Source organism: Mesoplodon bidens, assembly GCF_964165515.1.
Source record: "Mesoplodon bidens genome assembly, chromosome: 1".
In the NCBI taxonomy this organism is placed as follows: Eukaryota; Metazoa; Chordata; class Mammalia; order Artiodactyla; family Ziphiidae; genus Mesoplodon; species Mesoplodon bidens.
Window position 1 is genome coordinate 26,423,959 of NC_138176.1, and position 24,003 is coordinate 26,447,961.

The 24,003-nt window shown below is 52.3% G+C and overlaps 1 protein-coding gene across 3 annotated transcripts in view; it reads left to right on the top strand.

Annotated features, from left to right (window-relative positions):
- The window catches only part of SH3PXD2A (SH3 and PX domains 2A), a 246,985-nt gene that overhangs the window by 112,182 nt on the left and 110,800 nt on the right, over positions 1 to 24,003 (top strand). For all 3 annotated transcript variants that reach the window (XM_081228410.1, XM_081228406.1, XM_081228407.1), the window contains 2 exons: positions 10,528 to 10,604; positions 20,737 to 20,828. In XM_081228410.1, coding sequence (XP_081084536.1) covers positions 10,528 to 10,604; positions 20,737 to 20,828 — 169 coding nt within the window. The remainder of the gene's footprint in view (positions 1 to 10,527; positions 10,605 to 20,736; positions 20,829 to 24,003) is intronic.

Below are 24,003 nucleotides of genomic sequence, written 5' to 3' on the forward strand. Positions count from 1 at the left end.
TATTGATGCTTTGGGACTGTACATTTTTCACTATGATTAAGGAGATTTTTAACAACATAATTCCCATTTTAATTTATTTTAAGGTCTACATCACTCTGATAATGAATTGCCAAAAACATTTTATACAGGGAGCTAGGGGTGGGGCTGGGTTGGAGTAGTAGGTCTTAGTGTGGTGTTGCATGGTCGGGTAGATTTTATATTTATAATAAACATGGGAATTAACATGTTCTTTTGAAATCTCAAGCAATACACAGGAAATTATGTAGATTAAAATTTTCTGCCCATTTTTGAAATGTAAAAAAAATAATAATAGGTTGTGATTTGTCTCATATCACACAATAGTAAATGGCAGAGCTAGATATACTTACTAGTCAGGAGCCTCTTGTGACAAAGACTAGACCCATCTCGATCTGGTTTAAGAACAGAGAGGAAATTTATTGACTCACATAACTGAAAACTTCAGGGGTAATGGTTTCAGGAATGGCTGGATCTAGGTGACCAAATCATATGTCTCTCTAGCTCTCAGCTTTGCTTTCCTTTCTGGTGACTTCATTCTCAGATAGGCTTTCCCCAAATGGTGATGGGAATGTGCAAAGATGCTTCCTAGCAAGTTGGCGCTTACAGTTTATGAGTTAGCAGGTCCTGTAGAAAGAGCACTTCTCTTTCTGGTGGTTCCACCAAAAGTCCCAAACTGATTCTCATTGGACCAACTTGGGTCACATGCCCATGGCTGGACTATACTGACTGGTAACTCCAGGAGTCTGGGATAAGATGAGCCCTCCTAAAATCATACAGACTAAGAATGAAGGAGGGATTGTTCCTCAAAAGAAAATTTGGATACTATAATACAAATGCTGACTGGCAAAACCCACAGATGCTTACCATGCTAGACTCTAAGCCAAGGCGGGGCCTTGGCACGTATTTGGAAGAGAGAGATTCGTGGGAGCCAGAACTCAGGGCATGGAGTCAGGACCCCCTGGGCTGTGGACCTTCCCCATTGGGACCATGTCCTTCCAGAACCTGCATGTGCCTACTGTTTCCAGCCTCAGCATCTGGGTTTCACCCCAGCCTTCCCCCAGCCCAAATGGCCCTTTGTCTCTACTGGTCCGGGTCAAGTGCAAGCAAGGCCAGGTGTAGCAGGTGAGAAGCAGGATTGGGTGGCAGAGTGCAGTCTGAGCCAGGCACAAGGCCACCGATAGTGGGGATGTCATCTCAGCCACATCAGAGGCTGAAAGCAGGTGAGCCGGTGGCCTGCTGTCCCCAGACTGCATCAGGGCAGAGGTGGCATACTGGCTTCAGGGGCAGCTCTGGAGAAACAAGCAGAGGCCTGCCCCCAAGCCACAGTCAGGAGACAGCTGAACATGGAGGGCAGGACCAGCTTGCAGGAAACTGGGAAGCCAGCAAAGGCTGACTTTGTTTCTCCATTCTTCTCCTTTCCGCCCGTCATGTTACCTTCCCTCAAGGCCTCTGTGCTCTGTCCCCTAACCAGACCCTCCTGTCCAGTGAAAAGCTGATGCTTGTTCATACTCAGGTCTGAATGATTAACAAGGCCCCCTGTCATTCTCCAGGGAGACGTTACTATATCTTAACCAAAATCTTACATCGAAGAAACTAAATTCTGACTCTATAACCTGAGGCATCAGAGAAGTGGGCTGTGAGGTTGGTTGGTTGTTTTATGAGGGGGGTATTCTGAGGGCCCAGAGTGTACCCTTCAGGTAGCTGCGTGCTCTAAACCATCAAAAGTCCCAGGATGATTCTCACTGGAGCAACTTGGGTCCCTGCCTGCTGGGGTTACTCCTGGAGTTGGGGTTGGCTATCAGCCGCTCTGAAATTAAACGGATGAAAATGAAGGAGGGACGTTTGTTTTTGCTTTTCATGGTGAAGGAACAGCCACGAGCAGGTTCATGCATTAGGTTCTCTTGGACCTCCTACGCCCAAGGCGCTTTATGTAAGAGCATCTGTCTTCATCAGTCTGTCAGCACCACAGCAGTCTGAGGCACCCGATCCGGGCAGTCGAACACAGGGTTCGTTGGCTGGCCTGACCCACTTCACACAAGGACCCCCGCCAGGTTGTCAGCCTGCAGAGAGCTGGGGGAGTAAAAGATTAATTAGTCCTCTTTCCTCCCTGCAGGCATTGCCTGTGTCGTGTCACCCTGTCTCAGTCTGTTCTGGCTGCTGTCACTAGATACCACAGCCTGGGTAGCTTATAAACAACAGAAACGTATTTCTCACAGTTCTGGAGGCTGGAAGTCTGAGATCAGGTTTGCCAGCGTGGTCAGGTGAGGGCCCTCTTCCAGGTTGCCGACTTCTCGCTGTCTACTCACATGTCAGAGGGGCTAGCTCTGTGGGGCCCCTTTTATAAGAGCACTAATCCCATTCATGAGAGCCCCACCCTCATGACCTGATTACCTCCCAAAGGCTCTACCTCCTAATTACCATCACAGTGAGCATTAGGGTTTCAACATGAATTTTGAGGGGCACAAATATTCAGCCCATATCATACATGTTGGTTTGGGTAGGGTGGGGGTGTCCCTCTAGTAACCCTCCCATCTTCTTTCCTTTCATTGCTTTGGGAAATTTGTCTCTTCTCCCCTGGGTGCCACATCAGCCTGCAGAGCCAGAGAGGACCCCTCTCCCCCATTCACTCAGCTTTCAGATCCTCACAGCTTGTCTCTCCCATCTTGGGCTCCAGAGACCCTTGACCCACTCTCTCCAGACAGTGCCCCATCCCTCCCGAGGGAGTGAGGCAACACCCACATTCATTACACCCAGCTCCATGCCAGGCATTGCCAGGGCTGAAGGGAGTGTAGAAAGTCATCCCTTTCCCTCAGGGTGATTGCAATCCAGTTAGGGATCCAAGACTCTCTCAGGTGTCTGGTCAGCCCTGTGGACTCTCCCATAACCTCTGTAGTGGGTTGAAGAGTGGCCCCAAAAAGATATGTCCACATCCTAACCCCTGCAACCTGAGAATACGACCTTATTTGGAAAAAGGGTTTTTGCAGATGTAATTAAGTTAAGGATTGTGACATGAGGTCATCCTGAATTTAGGGTGGGCACCCAACCCAAAGACAGATGTCCTTACGAAAACAGGCAGAGGGAGATTTGAGACCCAGGCTGGGGGATGGGGTGGGGGGCCTGTGGAGGCAGAGGCAGAGCTTGGAGTGATGCTGCTGCAAGCCTAGGAATGCCTAGAGCTGCCAGAAGCTGGAAGAGTCAAGGAAGGATTGTTCCCTAGAGCCTTCAGATGCAGCATGGCCTGCTGCGACTTTGGTTTCAGATTTCTGGCCTCAGAACTGGGAGAGAATAAATTTCTGTTGTTTTGAGCCACCAACTTGGTGGTCATTTGCTACGGCAGCCCTGGGAGCCGGATACACTCCCCTTTCCTTTTTGTCCTCAGATCCAATTAGATGGGCAGGAGTGTTATTTGTGGAGAACAACATGCAGTCTGTGGACCTCGGGGCCTCCTGTGGTCTCCCTGTACCTTAGGCGAGTCCCTGTGATGCTCCAGGCTCCCTGGGCTGCACTGAAGGGAGAGGGGTGGGAGCATCTGTGTCCTTGGAGGCCAGGGTGGCTGGAGGGAGCTGGCCTGTGCATCAGGGGACCCCCCTGGGAAGGTGAGAGGGGGCCTTGAGGGTGATAGCCCCCTGACAAATTCTCCACGACAGCAGGAGAGGGAGGGCGAGAGTGGGGTGACTGCCAGCGGTCCAGGAGGCTGGCAGAGGAGGGCAAGGCAGGCATTCAAGGAAGGCTTCATGGAGAAGGCCTGAGGATATGGAAAATGAGCCTTAAGATGGGGAGGGATTTGGGTCAGTAGGCCCAAGCGTTCTTAGAAAAAAACTCGAACTCCTTTCTGTGGCTTATAAGACTGCTACATGGCCTCTTTTCCACCTTCCAGCTTTGCTCTGTGGTTGCCTCTGGCTGAGCCCTCTTGCGCCAGAGCTTTGCGTGGCTGGCTTTTCTCCTCCTCAGAGACTCCACTGAAATCAGAGACTTCCCTGACCACTAGCTGAATTCCCCCACCCCTCAGGCACGCCCCTTCCCACCACCTTGTTATATTCTCTTTATAGAGGTGGGGGGAGACATATGTGTGTAACCACACTATTTACTAGATATGAACATTGTATACTGTATCCCTTCCATAACATCCCCTCCCCAGTTAGAAAGTAAACACCTTGAGGGCAGGGCCCCTCATCTGTCTCGTCCACTGCAGAGTTCTTAACACTGGAGCAGGCCCTCCATCGAGACAGTGATGGATGGATGGATGGATGGATGGATGGATGGATGGATGGATGGATGGATGGCATTCCAGGTGGCAAAAAAAGCAAGGAAGAGAGAGTTATATGAGGACGTATACATGCATATATGCTGTGAATTTTGAAGAGGAGAGGCTGCCAAGAATAGATCAGCCTGGAGAGACCAAAAGAGGTCAGCCCTCTCCTATTTCCCCTGTAGCCAGTGCCCTCTAGTGCCCTGTACAGTGGGTACTTGCCCATTTGTCAGAACATGTGCCTGTCTCCTGGAGGTTGCTACAGGCTCTACATGGCTACGGTGGGAGCTCCCTAGGTAGATGGGCTCTTCCTGTGCCCCTGGCCCCCGACTCCTGCTTAAGGAATCCCCCATGGGTACCACATTTTACAAGGAGGAACCTGGGGTCGTGGATGGCCTAGGGGGTTAACTGCTCTCAGAAGTTTCTGTCTCGGGCTTCCCTGGTGGCGCAGTGGTTGAGAGTCCGCCTGCCGATGCAGGGGACGCGGGTTCGTGCCCCAGTCCGGGAAGATCCCACATGCCGCGGAGCGGCTAGGCCTGTGAGCCATGGCCGCTGAGCCTGCACGTCCGGAGCCTGTGCTCCTCAATGGGAGAGGCCACAACAGTGAGAGGCCCGCATACCGCAAAAAAAAAAAAAAGTTTCTGTCTTTTCTTTAACCACTTCTCCCTACCAGTGGGAAGGAGCCATGTCCTCATCTCTCACCTTCTTGAAATAATTCATTCTCTAGAAGCAAATGCCAACTACTAAGACCCCTCAAGTGCCACTAAGATGCTTCATTTAGTGCCTGGTATCCTGCGTGGGAGGGAGAAACACCTCTGCCGCTCAAGCATGAGGACCTTCCCGAGTCAGTGCCCCACCTATGAGTCCTGGCCCAGAGTGGACACTCATGGTGAGAAGGTTAGGCCAGATTAGGGTGTGGGGCAGGGCCGACCTCCCCCAGGTGATGCCCTCCCACTTCTGAGGGTGAGCATCCCGCTGATCCCGCTGAGCTGGCACCTGCTCAGCCAGGGCAGGGATGGGGGTGGGGCAGGAAGGGCCCTTTAAAGGACAGGGAGGTTTGCTGTTTCGGGGAGCTCTTTCTCCCCAAGTCCACTAGACACTGGGTCACCTCTCCTTCCCTGCTTTGTTGGTCCATTGGTCCTTTCACTCTCGTTCCCCCGTTCACTCTCATCCATTCCCTCCCTCATTCATTCATTCTATCTGGTCGGCAGAGACCTCGGGGGGCTGCATGCATCTCACTCACCCTGGCATGTCCCGTCCTCCACGATTATTGCTTGCTTCATTCTCAGTCAGCCCTCGAGACACTTGCTCCCCAGACCTCAGCCCAGCACCTGGCGTGGAGGAGATGTCAATCATACTCCCATCACACCCATGAGAAAATCCTAAGTGGTTCTCACGGCCTTACGTGATCTGAGCCCAAAGAACTCTCCCCCTCTCACTATCTGAGCTCCAAAACCACAGGTTGAAACCCCAGCTCAGCCATTTAATAGCTGTGTGACTTTGGACAAGTCCTTCAACCTCTCTGAGCCACCAACTCCTCCTGGGCAAAGTGGGGACAATAAAAGCACTTGCTTTAAAGTTGTGGTGAGGATAAAGCCGGAGAACCCAATGGAAAGCTCTTAGCCTGTGCCTGGCAGGAGTAAACACTTAGCTACTGTTACCCGTTGTCTCACGCCTCCTCTGCCCCTCTCAACAACCCCACCCCAAATGCATCTTAGGACTCCCGGAGGGAGCAGCCACGGAGGCCCGGCCCTTCAGTCTCCAGATGAGAATGCAGAGGCCCCGTGGAGGGTCACACAGCCAGCCTGTGGCCAAGGCAGGACTTGAACCCAGGACTCCAGCCAAGGACCCTGCTGGTCCCACCCTCTCAGCCCAGCCCAGAATGGCAGCAAGAAGAGCCTCCACTTACATGCTCAGACCCTGTCAGGCTCAACAGCTCTCTTCTCTGCTTTCAGGAAGGAGTTAATCCTGAGGTCTGTCTCTTGCCCCGTGTGTAATCTTCCTTATGATGCTTATCATATTTCTGGGGCTGCATCGACATGGCTTTGAAGGCTCTGGCAGGAGTCTCGCCTGGCCTTGCCGTGAACGGGCTGAATTACATTTACAAGAGGCCTTTAATGCCCTGTGGTCCCGGCTTCCTTCATGGGGTTGTTCCTCCTCCTCCCTTTTCTCTCTCTCCCTTTTAATATGGTCACCGGTTTGGCTTGCAGAATGCGGTTGGGATCCCTAAGAGAGAAGTCAAGACCATAGAATCCCTTCCAGATCTTCCCCGCCTCCCCCTCCCCCTGCCCCGCTCCCAGCAGCCTCTGTGCCAAAAGGACCCAAGGAAAGAAAACGTTGCTCCTGGTAGGATTTCAGCGCGGAGGAGAGAAGCCCTGCTGGGATTCCAAAAACTCAACTGGCAAATGGCTCATACAGAAATTCTCCTCTGACTTTGTACCTGAGCACCAGACCCACAAGCCTTGTGGAGGAGATGGGAGGTGTCCAGCCTGGAGGCATGGCGGCCTCACCCGCAGAGGGTGGGCTTGAGGGGCAGGGTGGAGGTCCCGTGCCAACTGAGTGAGGAGCCCTCCCACCTCTCTCCCCATCTCCCCACCCCAGCCCGCCCTTCAAAGCTTCTGCACCTCTGGAAGCCTTAGTTGTTCCTTAACTATTTGTTTTTTGCTAGTTCTGTCTCTGCAACTGGATCAAGTCCTATCTGGTATATCTATATCTGTATCGATATCTGTATCTGTGTCAATATCTATATCTGTATCTGTATCTATATATCTCATGAATATCAAACCCAGTCAAGAGGTTTGGCCAGCCTTGAGATGGGGGTCTGGGAGGGGCGACCTAGTTTGTCTCCCCATCTCTCTGCTTTCTTTTTTGTCCTCTGACGGGATGAGAAAGGGCAGGAGTGATATTTTGGGGGAGTGGATAAGTCACATTTTCCTCCTTTGAAAGAAGCACAGGGCAGAGCCAGGTCTGGGGTCCACCACCCCACCCCCCGATCCCGGTCCCTCCTAGGTTCTTTACCTCCGAGCAAGTCCTCCAGGTTCTTGTGAGATACAGCTTAGCTGCTGGTGTCACTGGGCCTGGGCGGCCCCCAGCTCCTGACAGCTACCTGGCTCAGGTAGAAGGCCCAGAACCCCACCCCAGGGCCGCCTGTCATTTCGTCAGTCCAGAGAGTGGGTGTCCTCCCACCACGTTTATTTCACACACCATTCCCTTGGCTGCACACACGTGCTCCTGTGGCCCACAGGCAATAGAACAACAGGCAACCAAAAAAGGGTAGGAGGCGAAGAGGCCAAGAATACAAAATCTGTGACATCTTCCCCCAAGGAAAGGTGGCTGTCTCCCATGTCTTTTTTTTTTGGCCGTGTTGGGTCTTCGTTGCTGCGCGCGGGCTTTCTCTAGTTGCGGCAAGCGGGGGCTACTCTTCATTGCGGTGCACGGGCTTCTCATTGCAGTGGCTTCTCTTGTTGCAGAGCACAGGCTCTAGGCGCGTGGGCTCAGTAGTAGTGGATCGCGGGCTGTAGAGTGCAGGCTCAGTAGTTGTGGCTCATGGGCTTAGCTGCTCTGTGGCATGTGGGGTCTTCCCGGACCAGGGCTCAAACCCGTGTCCCCTGCATTGGCAGGCGGATTCTTAACCACTGTGCCACCAGGGAAGTCCCTCCCATGTCTTGATAAATCGTGTTTTATCTCCTTTCAAAAGGAACATGTGGAAGAGCCCATTTATCTTTGATGACACTGTCCAGTCTGTGCAGTGTCCTCCCTCTGCCGGGGACACAGCCCCTCTACCAGGCTTGGGTGAGAAAGAGAGGAAGGAGAGCTTGATGGAGCATCTGGAAGAGGGAGGGAGATGCACGGACCAGCAAGTGCCTATTGGGCGTCTGCTGTATTGCAAAGCCTTGTGCTGAGTGCAGCGAGAGTTGCCAAGGGGAAGAAGCAGCTGCAGGAGGGGCCTCTGGTTCACACTGAGTGCAGGGGGATGAGAGACACAAATGCACAACAAGTCACACACAACTTGATGAGTTAGATGCTCCATGGTCTGGCTGGAACAGGACTGGTGACCAGTACCTGTGGTGATGGGGAAGTCAGGGATGGCTGTAGCAGCTGCTTCCAGGGCCCCCCAGGTCCCCTTTCCATTCTCCTCTACCTGCCAAAGGCTGCTTATAGGAAAACTGGGGTCTTTGTTCTAGCCACGGGAGCGTACTCGGCCAGAAGCTCCCAAGAAGCAGTGCTCTCAGAAGCTCAACAACAAGCAGGGAGTTGGTGATAAATACCCCAGCCTCCTCGCCCTTGGTTGGGATACCTCTGCAGTCTGTTCTACATGATCCCCCGAGCTCCTCAACGGAAATGAGCTGCCGCCACCCACCATGGTTAACTGGCTGGAGGACACTTCCTCGCCTGCCCTGCCTTACTTCCCCACTCCCCTACTGGTACTTCCCAGATCACTTCCCAAATAAACAACTTGCACTCACTTCAACAACCTAAACCAAGGCAATGCTTAGTACTTCACTTGGACCTTGGTAGAAGAAGCTTAAGAAGATTAACATACAGTCTACATATTTGTTCACTTGCAATGGGAGTCATCTCATTGAGGACTCCATTAATGCAGGTGATGAAAATCCATCTCCAACAAGTTTCAATTTAAAAAATTTGTATTATTTTATATAAGTGGAAAGTACCAGGTAGACCCTGGGTTCAGTAACAACTACATCCAGCTGCTCAAATGATGTCAAAGGCATCTGCCCTTCACCATCTCTCAGCTCTGCTTTTCAATCATTCAAGAAACATTTATTGAAGGAATTCCCTGGTGGTCCAGTGGTTAGGGCTCTGCGCTTTCACTGCCGAGGGCACAGGTTCAGTCTGTGGTCAGGGAACTAAGTTTCCACAAGCTGAATGGGGCAGCCAAAAAAAAGAAGGAAGAAGAAGAGAGAAGAAACATTTATTGAGCACCTACCCTGTGCCAGGTTCATATCCTTTCTCTTGGTTGGTTTCCTTCTTAGGCAATAAGAAAGGGGGTCACTAGGAGCTCCAGGCTTTCATCCTGCCAGCTTAGCAGCTGTAGGAGAAAACTGTAGGAGGAAGAGGACACCTGCAGAAGTCTCAGGGCTGACCCTCGTTGGCCCAGATCGGGTCCCCTGCCCATCTCTGAGCCCATCGCTGTGACTCTGGGTGGCTACGCTGGGTCACATGCATACCACTGTTGCCAGGGGGTGTGGTCGGCCCCATTTGAACCCACAAGGGAATGGATGAGGGAGGCTCTCCAGAGGGGAATGGGTGGTCTTGGACAATAGATGCCTGTTTTAGCTGTGAGGTGAGTACCTCACCACGTGCTGTGCTCCATGGGCCCTAAGATGAGACAGACAGGCTTCTGGTGGAAGGGGCTCACAAATGTTTGTAATACACGTCAGAATGTGTTGAGTGTCTTAGGAATGGACAAAATGTGTGGGTGTTCTGGAAAGAGGGTGATTACTCCCAGCTCGGCAATCAAGTTTCTAAAAAGGAGGCATTGGCCTAGACATTGGTGGCCACTGGGCACAGAAACATCAGCTGTGTTAGGCATTGAATGTCAGACCAAGGAGTTCAGATTCTAAATTTAACCAATTGTAAAAGGACTATGCTTTGATCTATTTGTTATAATTGAATCTGGCTGGTTCAGAAGAGCCTCCTGGGAAGGTTTGGGGGCTGGCATTTTCCATAAGCCTTGCCCATACCTGTAGAGGGGTACACCAGCCCAGCTGCAGGGGCCTGTATGGCTGGAGGCCAATCAGGCTGGGGCAGCCATGCTCCCTTGTATTGGCCTGAGCCTGCCCTGGAAATAGCCACCCAACTTAACTAAGAATAGGAATTCCTTTCAGGCTGGCAGGAATGAATGCCGATTTCTCAAGGAGGGATGGGCCTGGAAACAAAACACGGGGGTGGGTTGGGCCATCCTTTATATTTATTTGCGGGGTCACTTGAGAGATGCATCCACATCAGGGCATGGATTCTGTCTTTAGACCCAGACAAGGTGATTTGGCCAAGATGGCAGCCTCCGGGGCTCCTCGTCTGCCCTAGAAGTCCTGGGCCCTCAGCCTGGGGCACCTCCTTCCCCCCCGGGGAGAGATGACCACTCCTCTCTTGTTCCTTGGCAACAGGCAGAGGTGGTGGTGTTTGGTGGCCAGCTAAGATGCTGAGAAGCCGAGGGAGAGGGAATGAAAGGATAGCGTCCCAGGTCCCTATGGCAGCTTTACCCAGAGTCACCCAGCTCACGAGCATCTCTCTTCCAGGCAAAATCCTCTTCCGGAGAAGCCACATCCGGGACGTAGCTGTGAAGAGGCTGAAGCCCATCGATGAGTACTGCCGGGTAAGAGTGTGTCTGGGGCAGGGGAGGGGGTGGTCCATCTGCCAGAGAGTCTATCCATCTGGGAAGGAAGGTTGTCTGTACAAAACCCTCTGCTGTGGTCTAGCAGATGCATCCTGAGGCCTGGCGTCTCCTGGCCAGAAGGGTGGGTGTGGGTGTCCCTCGGGGAGGGGTCACCCCGTGACTAAGCCGCCTTTGGGGCATGAGGACCGCCAGGGTCACAGCTGAAGCCTCTGTTCCTTTTATGATGGGTCCGTGTTTACAAAACACTCCTTTAAATCACTTCCACCAGCTTGGGAGCTCTGTGAAGGGGCCGCTGCTGAAGGGATTCTGTGTGTGGCATTTTGCTGTATACAGGAGAACTCTTCTTTGAATTCCCTTTGGGACATTTTTGGAATCATTCCTGAGTTCAGTAGCATCCAAAATGCATATTTGTTTATTCACAGAAGTCTTGATAGATACAAATATTCGTGTATACATCTTTATAGATGCAAATGCTCATCACACACGCGCACGCGCGCGCGCAGGCACGTGCACGTACATGCATTAGAACAGTCAGTGCTGAAGAGCAGACTGGCAGCAACTGCAGGGTCATGAAGCAGAGCCTGTTTGTCTTTCCACTTTGTCTGGAGCCTGGGACCCCCTGGGGCCCCTGCAGTGAGGATGAGAGGCTCCCACTTTAGTGGCCTTGGCACATGGCCTCCAGATGGCCAGACCGCCTGGGTTTGAAACCCTGCTGGCTTTGTGAACTTGGGCAAGTTACTGAACTTCCCGGAGCCTCAGTTTCCACATCCGTACAATGGGAAGGAGAGTAGTACCTCCTCAGAGGGTGGTCATGAGGATGCAGTGACCTGACAGGCATAAGGCAGCAGCACCTAGTGTCTGCACAGAGGAAACATTCAGTGGACGCTAGCTTTTTGTTATTATTATTACAAGGCGTAAACAATTTAATGTTACCACTGGGCACCACTGGCTTTAATGGAGATGGAATTTCCTAGTTAAGTGAAAACTACTGTGGAGTCTGACTCAAGAATCTTGAGAAGCAAGTGGGGGATGTTTTGTTGTGAGTGCTGGTATTAGACTGAGAAGAGCTGGGGTCAAATCCCAGTGCTCCACCAACTAGCTGTGTGTCCTTGGCAAGTTGCTTTACCTCTCTGAGCCCCAGTTTCCTGATCTGTAAAACGAGGGTAAAAATAACTGTCTCACAGGGTTCATGCAAGGGGTTGAGCAGGAGAATATATGTCACAGTGTTTGTAACTTCTGAAATGTTCTGTCCCTATGTGGAGTTATTACCATAAGGTTCCTTTCTGAACAAATATTTTATCATTTGGAATCATTATGCTTGTCAATAAAATGTTTAAATAAGAACCAAGTTGCTCAATTTCGTAACTGGTGTTCCCAAGACTATGGGGAGACAAGCACTGCCAAATACTCTTCATTAACCCAAGTTTGAATTTCGTGGCTATGCAGATCATACTTGGTCACGTTTTCTGCCTTAATGTAAAAGGATGCCCCGATGATGAATTTCCTGAAGGTAGAAGCTTCTCTTCTTCAGATCAATATTCATTTTTCTCTTTAAAGGGCATTTGCCGTTTCTAGTTAAATTGATGGCTGCAGCCTGAGCTTTTATTTCTCTTTATTCCTTTCCCAAGCAGTTATTAAACAAATTGGCAAAGCTAATGGAGGAGGGGCAAAGGGCAGGGGGGAGCCTCTTGCAGCTGGGATTTATGGTTCACATCAGCCTTGGCCTCCCTGGGCTGATGGAGCCCAAGGCATCTGCAGTTGGACTCTGTGGAAATGCCGTCTTCTGGGTCGTCTGGAGCAGGAAACTGATAACATCTTATCTCCTGGGATCAGGCTTTGAACAGGACTCTTGATTCGGGATGAGGGCTCGGAGCCCCAGTGGTGCTCCTGGTGGCTGGGGAGCCATTTAAGTGGGGTCTGCAAGGGGAGGGGCCTCCTAACCTGATTAGCACAAATGAGAACTGCTCAGAGCCAGGCAACAAGGAGCAATGTCATGGGTTCACCAAGCAGCCAGGCAGCTTGCAGGCTATAATTTACTCTGAGAATGGCAGAGGGGGCAGGGCAGTACAGAAGTGACCTTTAATTCTGCTGAACTAGAAAGCTGGGATCTGTGGTCAAATTGTCTGAGACCTTGGAATAACCTTGGAATGGTCATTAGGGATAAGTTCAGCTGCAGTCCACGGTCACTGCCGCCCAGCATTGCACTTCACAGCCCCACCGCCCACCAGTCCAGTCTGTGCCACTCAGGATCCAACCTTTCACTCAGCATCACTGCCCCCCACAGCCAACTTCATGGTCAGGGCCACATGCAGTCCACCCCATGGCCAGCCCTCCCTTGTCTCTACCTGTCCTCGGACACACTGCTTGGAACCTCTGGAGTTTTATTTCCAGGACCCTGCCCATGCAGCTCTGCTGGGCTGGCCAGAATCTTCCTTGGACCTGCTGGATAGGTATGGGCTCTTGAGTCTGGGATTTGCTGGGGATTCAAATGCACCCAAAATTGTGAAACCGGCTTTGTGCACGGAGTAGCCAGCTGCTCTGCCAGGACTCAGATATAGAAAGTCTGACCGTGCAGCGGACCCTCCCAGACTTCGGGCTCCCTACCCCCGCCGGCCAGCCAGTCCCGCTGCCTGATGGCAGCGTCACAGCCCAGATCTCAGTGTTAATTTTAAACATATACGGAGCAGATTGGATGAGCGTCACGGAAAGTTTACCAAGCGCCAGCCAGGTGATTGTTTTATGTGGCTCTTGAGGGCCGGTGTCTATCAAGAAGGGTTCCAAACGCCTTTCTGTAACTCCATAAATTAATTTAATGGGCAACATGGTTATGCGGTTAATATTTAATGGTTCTGTGGTCTCAACAATTTGAAGACTTCCATCTCACTAACAAGTGTGAGCTATACTTTAGGGGCTCGGACAAACAATCTACCCCATAAATGACTCCATCTACCCCATTCCTGCATGTGAAATACATGTTTGCTGTGTTTGTCTATGGGATAAAATAAATATCCGGGGGTAGGGGGCAGTGAGAAAAGGTGTTTGAGAATAATCAGCATACCCTCCGCCATGTAACAACGTTTATACAAGTCTCCATTTCCTGGTGGGTGGAGCTAGAATTTTTTTGTTACCCAAAAAGCCGAGCTCGCTTCTATTATTCTGCTGTCCACGAGAGACTTGCTTTCAGAATCAAAGGCTCTCTTTGTAGGTGGGATGAGGGGTTGGCTGGAGTTAGACTGGGGAAGGGACTCCAAGACTAACAAGGATGTCAGCCCTGAAGGGGTAAGGATCTCCCCTCCCCACCATCTGCATCTCCCAGACTCATTAATTTTTAGCCCCAATCCCATATTTGAAAACTTTGGCTATTACTTCGTGGAGGTTCTTAGCCCCAGCCGTTCTCCCTCCCACCGTGGGAGTTTTCCACCATAGCCCATCATTGTCTCTCACCTTAATAAAGAAAAAGGTTCATGTTGCAACAAAAACAGACGCCTTTAAGAAGCACCAGGGGGGCTTCCCTGGTGGTGCAGTGGTTGAGAGTCCGCCTGCCGATGCAGGGGACACGGGTTTGTGCCCCGGTCCGGGAGGATCCCACATGCCGCGGAGCGGCTGGGCCCGTGAGCCATGGCTGCTGAGCCTGTGCGTCCAGAGCCTGTGCTCCGCAACGGGAGAGGGCACAACAGTGAGAGGCCCGCATACCGCAAAAAAAAAAAGAAGCACCAGGGCTCCCTGGCATGCTCAGTCCTAGATACGGGGAGAGTAACTTTGTTCTTGTGCCCCTTGTTCTAAGGCAGGCCTGGGCCAGATGTGTTGCTAATGGGGGAGACTGAGGCAGAGAGCCAAGACTGGTGCGTTCATGCCTCCTGAGCGGTCTGGTGCTCGGAGGAAACCCAGGTGGCAGAATCTCTCCATCTCCTCTGGTCCAGATAGACCCAGGAAGAAAGCATTTCCAGCCCGGGATAAAGCTGATTGTATCCATTTTCTACTTAAAGGCTTTCAGAGGAGCCTCATCGGCCCCACAAGAACCTCTGACTGGCTGATCCCGGCCATCTGTGGGGTTGTTCCATGGGCTGCTTCAGGCTCAGCTCCCGTGCTGCAGCCCAGTCTGCAGAAGTGCAGCCACCCCCAGCTAGCCAGACTCCCTTAGACTTCCACCCCTTGGCCTGTGCTAATCCCTTTCCTTGGGATGCATTTGGCTCCCACAATGCCCCTCCCAGAAGCCTTCCACCTCCCCGGAGGAAGCTGGCCACACCTGCTGTCCAGAATACTCCGTGCATGCCTCCATGCTGCACACTTACCCTCCATAGCAGGGTAATTTCTGTGTGTCCATCTTCTCCAGACCAAGAGCTCCTTGAAGGCCCCATCTGTTATCTTTGTGTCTTCACTAACAAGCAGGAAGCCTGGTCCCACGCGGGAGGCCAGGCAGTATCTGACGGCACAATGCAAAGATCGCACACAAGCAGAGGAAACCTCCAAGGAGGGTGACATGTCCCCAAGGCCCCAATTACTAGGCTCCCTTGTGAAATGCCTTAAACTGCAATTGCGAATTAAGCACTATTTCCATTACAGAAGAATTTGCTGCTTAGATCCTTCAAAAAGAGAACTCGTGTGTTTGAAATACTCAGATTTATAAAAGTTTGGTGAGCCCCCAGCTTCCTAGATGCTGATCTAAGAGGAATAGTCCGGAGCAGGTTAGAAGCAGCCCCGGGGGTGAGAGTGGAGACCAAATGGGTAGGACTTCAGCCCCCTCAGCCCATTCACCCCCCACCACATACCCCTACCCCACCCAGAGTCACTGGGCTTTTACTCTAAGATTCCCATTGATTAGAAACCAAAATGATGCTGCTAAAAATAGGACAATGTTTGATCCTGTGAAAAGAGCAGGACACCCCCAGTTGCTTTGACCAATGCAGAACTTTGCTTTTTGTCCTGGGATAGACATAACCCAGCATGGTGGGCTTCGTTGGAGGGAGATCATTTCGAAGCAGAGGGTCTGAGCACAGTCTGCCTGGGGCCCCCTCCCATGCCACTGCTGTACTTGCAAAGACCGGGCTGGTGATAGACTGGACACTGAATTCACTGATAGGGGTGCTGTTTGCAGTCCTGGAGCCATTGACTGTTAGAGCTGGAAGAAACTTCAGAATGCCTCTGGCCTGGATTTGCCTAGCTGTGTTGCATGGGCTGTCAATAGGAATTGTTTGGAAAACCAGCTCCACAGTCAGAGACTCGTGGGTAATGCTGGCGGAAGTACAGAGCTGCAGATCAGACAGAGCATAGGCTCTGGACTCAGGCACCTCATTCAAAATCTCGCCACTTATTAGCTGTATGGCCTTGAGAAATGATTTAACCTCTCTGTGCTTTCGTCTCTCCTTCTGTTAAACTAGAATCATAGTCATACTCATCTCTTAGAGTTAATGTGATGATTAAATGAGTCAAATTCCCAGGATGTCGTTATTATTAATAAGTACTGGCCTGAACACAGCTCTGTAGGTTTCTTGCCTGCAGGACTTCTCAGAGCCTTTGCTGTGCTAATGAACACGATGCCCACCAAGACCAAGATGGGGATCTACAAGGCACCATTTCACATGTGCCCACAGAACTCATTTGATCTCATCAAACAGGTGTTCTATGAGATACGGTTTGAGATTCTGAAGCTAGTCTATTTTATCCTAGAAGAAACAACAACCAGAGAGGTGAGGTGGCTGCCCAAGGTCATGGAGCAAGTATATAACGGCAGAATTGGACCTACTGTAGAACTGAAGTCTCCTGACTCCCATTCTTTCTAGTATACCTCACTGCTTTCACCCAAAACGTAATGATAATGAAGACAATAGTATAACTAAATTTTACTGTTTACTCAGTGCCAGGCACTGCGTTGGGCTTCTCCTATTCATGATCTCATTGAATCTCCTAAAAGATAGGTGCCATATGAGATCTATCGTACTGAGCTCAGAGAGGGCAAGCAAGGCATTCAGCATCACACAGCCTGTTAACGGTAGACCTAGGACTCAAACTCCCATCTGCCTCGCCCTGACTTAACCACCCCATGGCATACATCCTGAACGTCCAATGGCAGAGTTTTAGGCCTGAGCCGGCGGTGGTGGCCCTGAAGATGCCCATGTATTGGTCGCTACCTGCTCCTCCAAGAATAGCTAGGTTTGGGGGTTCCCCGGCTCTGGCTGTCATTGCCAGCCCAGGCCGTGGGGACTGACGGCTCAGCACCCAGCTCTCCTGCCAAATGATTTTGGCCAGAGCTGGGTTTGGCGGCAGCTCTGTTGGAAGCTGCTCTGAGCCAAGAGCCTCTTGTCAGCCTGAAATCAGGACAAGCCCTCAACGCGGCTCCCCTTGGGGCTCCCTGTTAAATAAAGATGCTGCAGCGGTTCGCCCAAAAGGCCTCTTTGTCTGAGGCCCTTCCAGCCCACGCGTCCTCTGCCCCCGGAATGCCGGTCTCTGTCGGCATGAAGAGCCCCTGTGTTCACCGCTGTTGCAGAGTGGGGGGAGCTGGCCAGCAGCTCTGCGCCTAAGTGGGAGGGCGCCTGCCCCGCCCCCCCATCCCCGACCCCCGCCTCCTGCCGGTCAGGGAGGTCACCCTGGCAGTGACTCTGCACACAGCTTGGGCCCCTGGTAACACTTCCCTCCTGCCTCCTGCCCATCCCGTCCCATTAGTGCTCCCTCCTGCCACCCTCCTGCTTCCTGCCAGCAGCCCTTGCTCTCTGCACTTGCCTGAGCCCCGCTTCTCTCTGTCTCTGTGTGTCTCTCCCTCTCCCTCTCAGGCTCCCTGTCCCTCTCCATCTCTCTGTATATCTGTCTGTTTCTCTCTTTGTCTCTATCTCTCTCTGCTTCTATCTCTCTGTCTCTGTCTCTGTCTCACTCCATCTGTGTCTCTGTCTCTCTCTGTCTTTCTCTCCCTCCCTCCATCTCTCTGTCTCTGCCTCTCTCTCCCTCCATCTGTGTCTCTGTCTCTCTCTGTCTTTCTCTCCCTCCCTCCATCTCTCTGTCTCTGCCTCTCTCTCCCTCCATCTGTGTCTCTGTCTCTCTCTGTCTTTCTCTCCCTCCCTCCATCTCTCTGTCTCTGCCTCTCTCTCCCTCCATCTGTGTCTCTGTCTCTCTCTGTCTTTCTCTCCCTCCCTCCATCTCTTTGTCTCTGTCTCTCTCTTTCTCTCTTCTTCCTCACTTTTTCTGTCCTTTTGCCCTTCTCTCCTGGGGGAGAAAACAGCACATACCATGTGCGTTAAATGAAAACTTGAACACTCTGGGGGTAAGTTCCACCCAGCCTACGTCGAGCACAGGGCTTCATTCTGCCACTTTAGTTGGGGCTTCACCCCCCCACCAGGAGCCTCAGCGTCCCCACCATAAATGGGAGCAATGATGGGTACCTCCAGGACAGAATTGGACGGCACATCGTCAGATGTGCACTTGTGAGGGCAGGGGCTGCGTCTGGCTCACGCCTGTACCACCAGGGCACACGCTGAAAGCTCCATGCTTGTTGGATGGTTGGAGAGTCCGGGAGCCGAAGAAAGTGACTGACACGTGGTATTTGCTCATTGAATGTTAATTTCCTTTCTTTTTTTTTATCTCTCTCCTGGTCATGGGGATGGGATCTGTTGGAGACCCTTGGAAAGCCCCAGGCTCTGGAAGGAACAGCAGGGAGTTACACAGTGTGTCTTACCTACTAAGATCAGGTCTTGTCCCATCTTGCCCAGGTGTGGGTGTGGCTTTGGGAAGGGCCGTCGTGCTCAATGCCACACTTAAATTGTTACCTGAGCAGCTCAGAGAAGAAGTGATCACTGCCCCCTTCCTCAACACTGTACTTCTATCAATGCAACCCAAGACCACATGTGCTTTTTTTGCCCCATTATCATGTCCCACCACTACTGGACAGTGGTTCTGCACACCAAACTCTTATTCATTCATTCTTTTTTTTTTTTTGCGGTATGCGGGCCTCTCACTGTTGTGGCCTCTCCCGTTGCGGAGCACAGGCTCCGGATGCGCAGGCTCAGTGGCCATGGCTCACGGGGCCCAGCTGCTCCGTGGCATGTGGGATCTTCCTGGACCGGGACACGAACCCGTGTCCCCTGCATCAGCAGGCGGACTCTCAACCGCTGCGCCACCAGGGAAGCCCTATTCATTCATTCTTTTTTTTTTTTTTAAAGCGACTTTTTTTAAAAAATTATTTATTTATTTATGGCTGTGTTGGGTCTTCGTTTCTGTGCGAGGGCTTTCCCTAGTTGCGGCAAGTGGGGGCCACTCCTCATCGCGGTGCGCGGGCCTCTCACTATCGCAGCCTCTCTTGTTGCGGAGCACAGGCTCCAGACGCGCAGGCTCAGTAATTGTGGCTCACGGGGCTAGCCGCTCCGTGGCATGTGGGATCCTCCCAGACCAGGGCCCGAACCCGTGTGTCCTGCATTGGCAGGCGGACTCTCAACCACTGCGCCACCAGGGAAGCCCCATTCATTCATTTTTAACAAATACTTACTGAGTGCCAGACACTCTTCTAGGATCTGGGGACATAGCAGTCAACAGAACAGACTAAAGTCTCTGCCCGCATGGAGCTTCCCTTCTAGCAGGGTCTTTCCCACCTGTGTGCAGGCCACGTGGCCTCCCTGACCCCTCTGTCTCCTCAGTAACACGGGAATGAGATCTGCCCTCACAAGGACCATCGTGAGGCTCCCGGTGGCCACACTCATGGAGGCCCAGCACGGTTGGCACAGGGGAGCTGCCAGGTCGGGCCACTGCACCTGAAGCAGCCCTGGTGCAGGGGGCCTGGAGAGGCACAGGCTCGAGACGGGCTCCCGTCTGACCACCGCCCCGGAGCCTCCTTATCAGCGGTTCCTCCTCACACTTTTGTAGCCCAGGGTTTGCCTCTTCCTTCTCCTGGCTCTAGCCCAGCGTTCCCTTGGCCTCGTTCCCCAGCCCTGCTTTGACGGTGACCTCCCCTGTCTGTCTGGACTAAAGGATCAACCCTCTCCCCACCGCTCCACGCTGCACTGAGTTGAGACAGTGGTCCACGTGCCCAGGCTGCAAGGTGTGGAGTCCGTGCTGGTGCACAGCGGGAAACTGATCACCTCTGACCCTCATCCCTCCCTTTCCAGCGGTGCAATCTTACCCCTCCTGGATGCAGGCTCACAGTTGGCCCTCACCCCTGACTGCACAGTTATCCCGCTCAGGACGCTCACCTCCTCCCGCCTGTCTGAATCCTGCACACCCCTCTGGCCGAGCTCGTGCCCATTCTTCTAAGAAGCCTTTCCACACCCTTCAGTGTATTCTGCTCCTCAGGCTCAGCTCAGCTTGGCCTAAGCAAGGCCCTGCTAGACCAGGCCACACCAACCTCATTCAGCTCCTAGAACCACCATGCTTGGTCCGGCCCCCACCCTCACCTTGACCAGTTAATTCTTACCCACCCTCAGGACTCAGCTTGAAAGAGACTTTCCTAAAACCACCTCCTTTCCCAATCTTCCCAGGTCCTATCAGACTCTGCCATAGCACCCTGTTGTCCTTGATAGAATTATCAGCTTGTCATTAAATGATCGTGCAGTGAGTATTTAGGGACTGTGGATACCTGGTGCAGCTGGAGTGTGGCTAGTGGGAGACGAGGCCAGGAGGAAAAGACCTTGGATTGTCAGGCTAAGGATCTTGGACTTATTCTGTGGGCAAGAGAGAATTCTTTCAGGATTCATGCAGAATAATTCATTCTTGAGGGCCCTGAGACCTAGGGTTTAATGGCCTCCCCCTTTTTTTTTCCACTTGTTTGGCTGGTTGTTTAGTTGGTTAACTGGCTAGATAGATAGTTGGTTGGTTGAATTGTTGGCTGGATGGTTGAAAAGTTGATTGGTTGACCGATAAGTTATTTTATTAGTTGACTGGTTGGTTAGTTCATTAATTGGGTGGTTGCTTAGTTGATGGGAGGGATGGGTGGATGGACAGATGGAGAGTTGTTTCATTAGTTAGCTGATTAGTTAATTTCTTGATTAGTTGTCTGGTTGGGTGGGTGGGTAGCTGATTGATTGTGTCTTCCTCGTGCCTCCCCCATCACTGTTGGCCCAAGCTGGCCCTGCTTTTGGTTTTCCTGTTCCCAGTTTCATCAGGCCTAATGCCCTTTCTTCCTGTCTTTCCACAGGCACTTGTCCGGCTGCCACCCCATATTTCACAATGTGATGAAGTCTTTCGGTTCTTTGAGGCCCGACCGGAGGATGTCAACCCCCCAAAAGAGTAAGTAGTAGCTCAAGCCTCTTCCGTGTGCTTGGGGGGAGAGCTGGCAAGGCCAACGAGGCTAAGCAAAGATGCACCAAAGGAAGGCGGACCATCTTCCCCAGACTCCTGTTTCCAAGGCTTGTTCCTCATTTCTCTTGACCCCAGAGCTGGCAAGGGAGGGTATCTTTGCATCTGGGGAGGAGGTTTTCCTGCAGACTCTTTACAGTTCACAGGTTATTGTCAGGAGCAGATGAGATAACAGAAAATATATGGTCATGCAGTTCAGATGCCCAGGGTTAGCGGTCATTGCTCTTAATCGTTGACGCTACCAAGCTCCCAGCTGAAACGCAGAACCAGGAGGGCGCGTGCTGCCCAGGTGAACCTCACCTGCTGAATAACCCAGTGGTCCTGGGCTGCTGCAACAGATCTTATAATCATCATCAAAAACAACGATGAGTGTGCACAGAGTGTTTACTCAATGGCTTTTACCTGTAGCATTTTACTGGGCTGGCCAAAAAAGTTTGTTCGGGTTTTTCCACAACATCTTACAGAAAAACCCGAATGAACTTTTTGGCCAACCCAATCCAACAGACTAACGTAGCCCGGTTTACAGAGGAGGAAACTGAGGAGCGTGAAGTTAGATGAATTGTCCCGAAGTCATGCAGCTGGTTGGGTATGTGACAGGCATGTGACTTGAATGAACCCAAATCTTGAACCCATGAGAGTTGAACCCAGGGCTGGCTGATTTTCCATGTTGGGGAGAAATGGGGCACCAAGCATGTCTTTTTTCCTCTCTGGAAGCAGCGTACTCTGGGCCTGGTGGTCAAGACGACCTACCTGGTCTTGCTGGTCTCTCACACACATGCCCAAACTCCATCCTCATGGCTACCTTCTCTTGCTCAGAACGCTACCCTCGCCCACACTCCCCAGAGTAGCTTCTCAATGGAGAGGAAAATCCAGGGGCTGATGAGCAGAAGAAGGCAGCCAGGGAAGAGGGTCGAGTAGGGGAGAGGGTTGGGGGAGAGGACTGAAGGGGATGCAGATGGATTACCTCACTCCATACATCTGTTCCCCTGAAATCTCAAAGTGCCAGAGTGGACAAGAGAGAGGCAGAAGGGATGGGTACTACAGAAGGAAGGGAAAGAACAGTACAGAGGAATTGTCTGGGTCAGGTGGGGAGAGGCAGGAGGCCATTGGGTGATGGGAAGGAGAAAGCCTACAGACAAGGGTGTGTTGCACAGCTCCAGGGGCGCCGTTGTGAACGGTGCATTCTCTGTGAACGGCGCCCATAGAGGTAGTAGAGCGCACAGTCTGCACACCCATACGTGGCAGTCCTGCCCAAAGGAGCCCTTCTCTTTTCACCCATGCTGTAAGACTAAGAGCCTAAAGTGGCCTAGGCCCTCCGGGGGAGGAAAGCATTACTCGGCTCAGAGGCTCACCTGGCCCAACAAAAGCCATCTCCTTTACTGGCTACCAAAGGATTAAGAAACAAGCAAATGCTGTGAACCATCAGAAACTCATCACAGTGTGGTTCACAGTATAGAGCAATTGAAAGCCACAGGGAGTGGGATGTGTGGTGTTGAGCTCACACCCCAACTCTGCTGCTTACTGGGCACACGACTGGCTACACTCAGGTACCTTCCCCTTCTCTTTCTCATCTGTAAAAGAAGGAAGAGTGATTAATCCGTGATCTTGCTACCTCCAGGGATTGTCTTGGAAACTTAGATGACACGTGGGCTGGGTAAGAGCTTTGTAAACAACTAAATGAGATGCAGGGCTTCCCTGGTGGCGCAGTGGTTGAGAGTCCGCCTGCCGATGCAGGGGACACGGGTTCGTGCCCCGGTCTGGGAAGATCCCACATGCCGCGGAGCGGCTGGGCCCGTGAGCCACGGCCGCTGAGCCCGCGTGTCCAGAGCCTGTGCTCTGCAACGGGAGAGGCCACAACAGTGAGAGGCCCGCGTACCACAAAAAAAAAAATGAGATACAAATGTGTGTTCTCACCAGCAGGAAAAACATCGCTCTCACTGTACCTACTATGATAGTCAGGCTTGTGAGAGAGGTTTGCACCGGGAGTTACATGCTCTTGTCCCCGTGTTACAGATGAGGAAACAGGTTCACAGCTGGAGTCAGGACTTGAACCCAGATTTTTCTGGTTCCAGAGGCTGGTACTCCTTCCACATCTCCTGCCCACCCTCCCTGGTTTGGGGAGGAATCAGGGGACCAGGACTGTGGTCCTGACACCTCTCAGTGCATCCTCTCTGTCCCCCCTCCTCTGTGTTCCCACCCCAGCCTTCCTCACTCTCCCCAGGCAGAGGAAGGCTCTTGAGACCGGCAGCAGTGTACCGGGTCCACCTGGCCCTGCCACTCCCCAGCTGTGATGGCCTCTCAGAGCCTCTTGTTCTCCTTCCTTCCACGGGGAGAGGGGAGATGCCCCTCCCCAGGCGGGTTGTCGTTGGAGTCACACATGATCGTGTGCCCAGAGGAGGGGAGAAGAATTGCTGCTGATGGGTGAAATAGCAAGTGCATCACCACAAAATCAACTGACCCTGCCTTTGGTTCGTGCCTCTAAACCCACTCTCTGCCAGGCAGCTAAATAAGTTGGTCCTATTTCACCTGTTGACCTGAACACCAGTAGCAGTAGGTTAGCCTCTTGCCCATCCCTGGAAGGCCCTCGAGGAAGGTGGAAACCAGGCTCGGGGAGACAGTTGTGTGTTGGTGTGGCAGCAGGAGTGGCTTTGCGGGGCAGGCTCTGGGGTCCAGGCCCACCGCTCAAGGCTCTGTGATCTCTGATCATTTGCCCAGCCTCTCTGCCTTTCCGTGTCCCCATGCCTGAAAAGAGAGAATGCAGGACTCCTGGAGCGGTCCAGAGGGCTTACTGAGACGACATGTGCACTGAGATAACCCGGCCAATGCTATTGGCCCATTGGAAGCACACAGCAGTTTTGTTCGTGGGAGGTTGTGGAACGGAATGGAATGTGGCCCTGTGCGTGCTCCAGCCCTGCAGATCACAGCCTGGCTTTTGCAGGGAGGAGCCATAAAGCATTTAGCCTCTGAGTCACCATGGCCGCGGGGGTTATCTGCCTCTTTCTTGGGGTGGTACCACACACCTGGGCCAGTTCACATCTCATCTGGCAAGAGAGGGCCTGAGAATAGGAACCCCTCCAGCATGAGATGGGCCTGAGGCTCAGGAGGT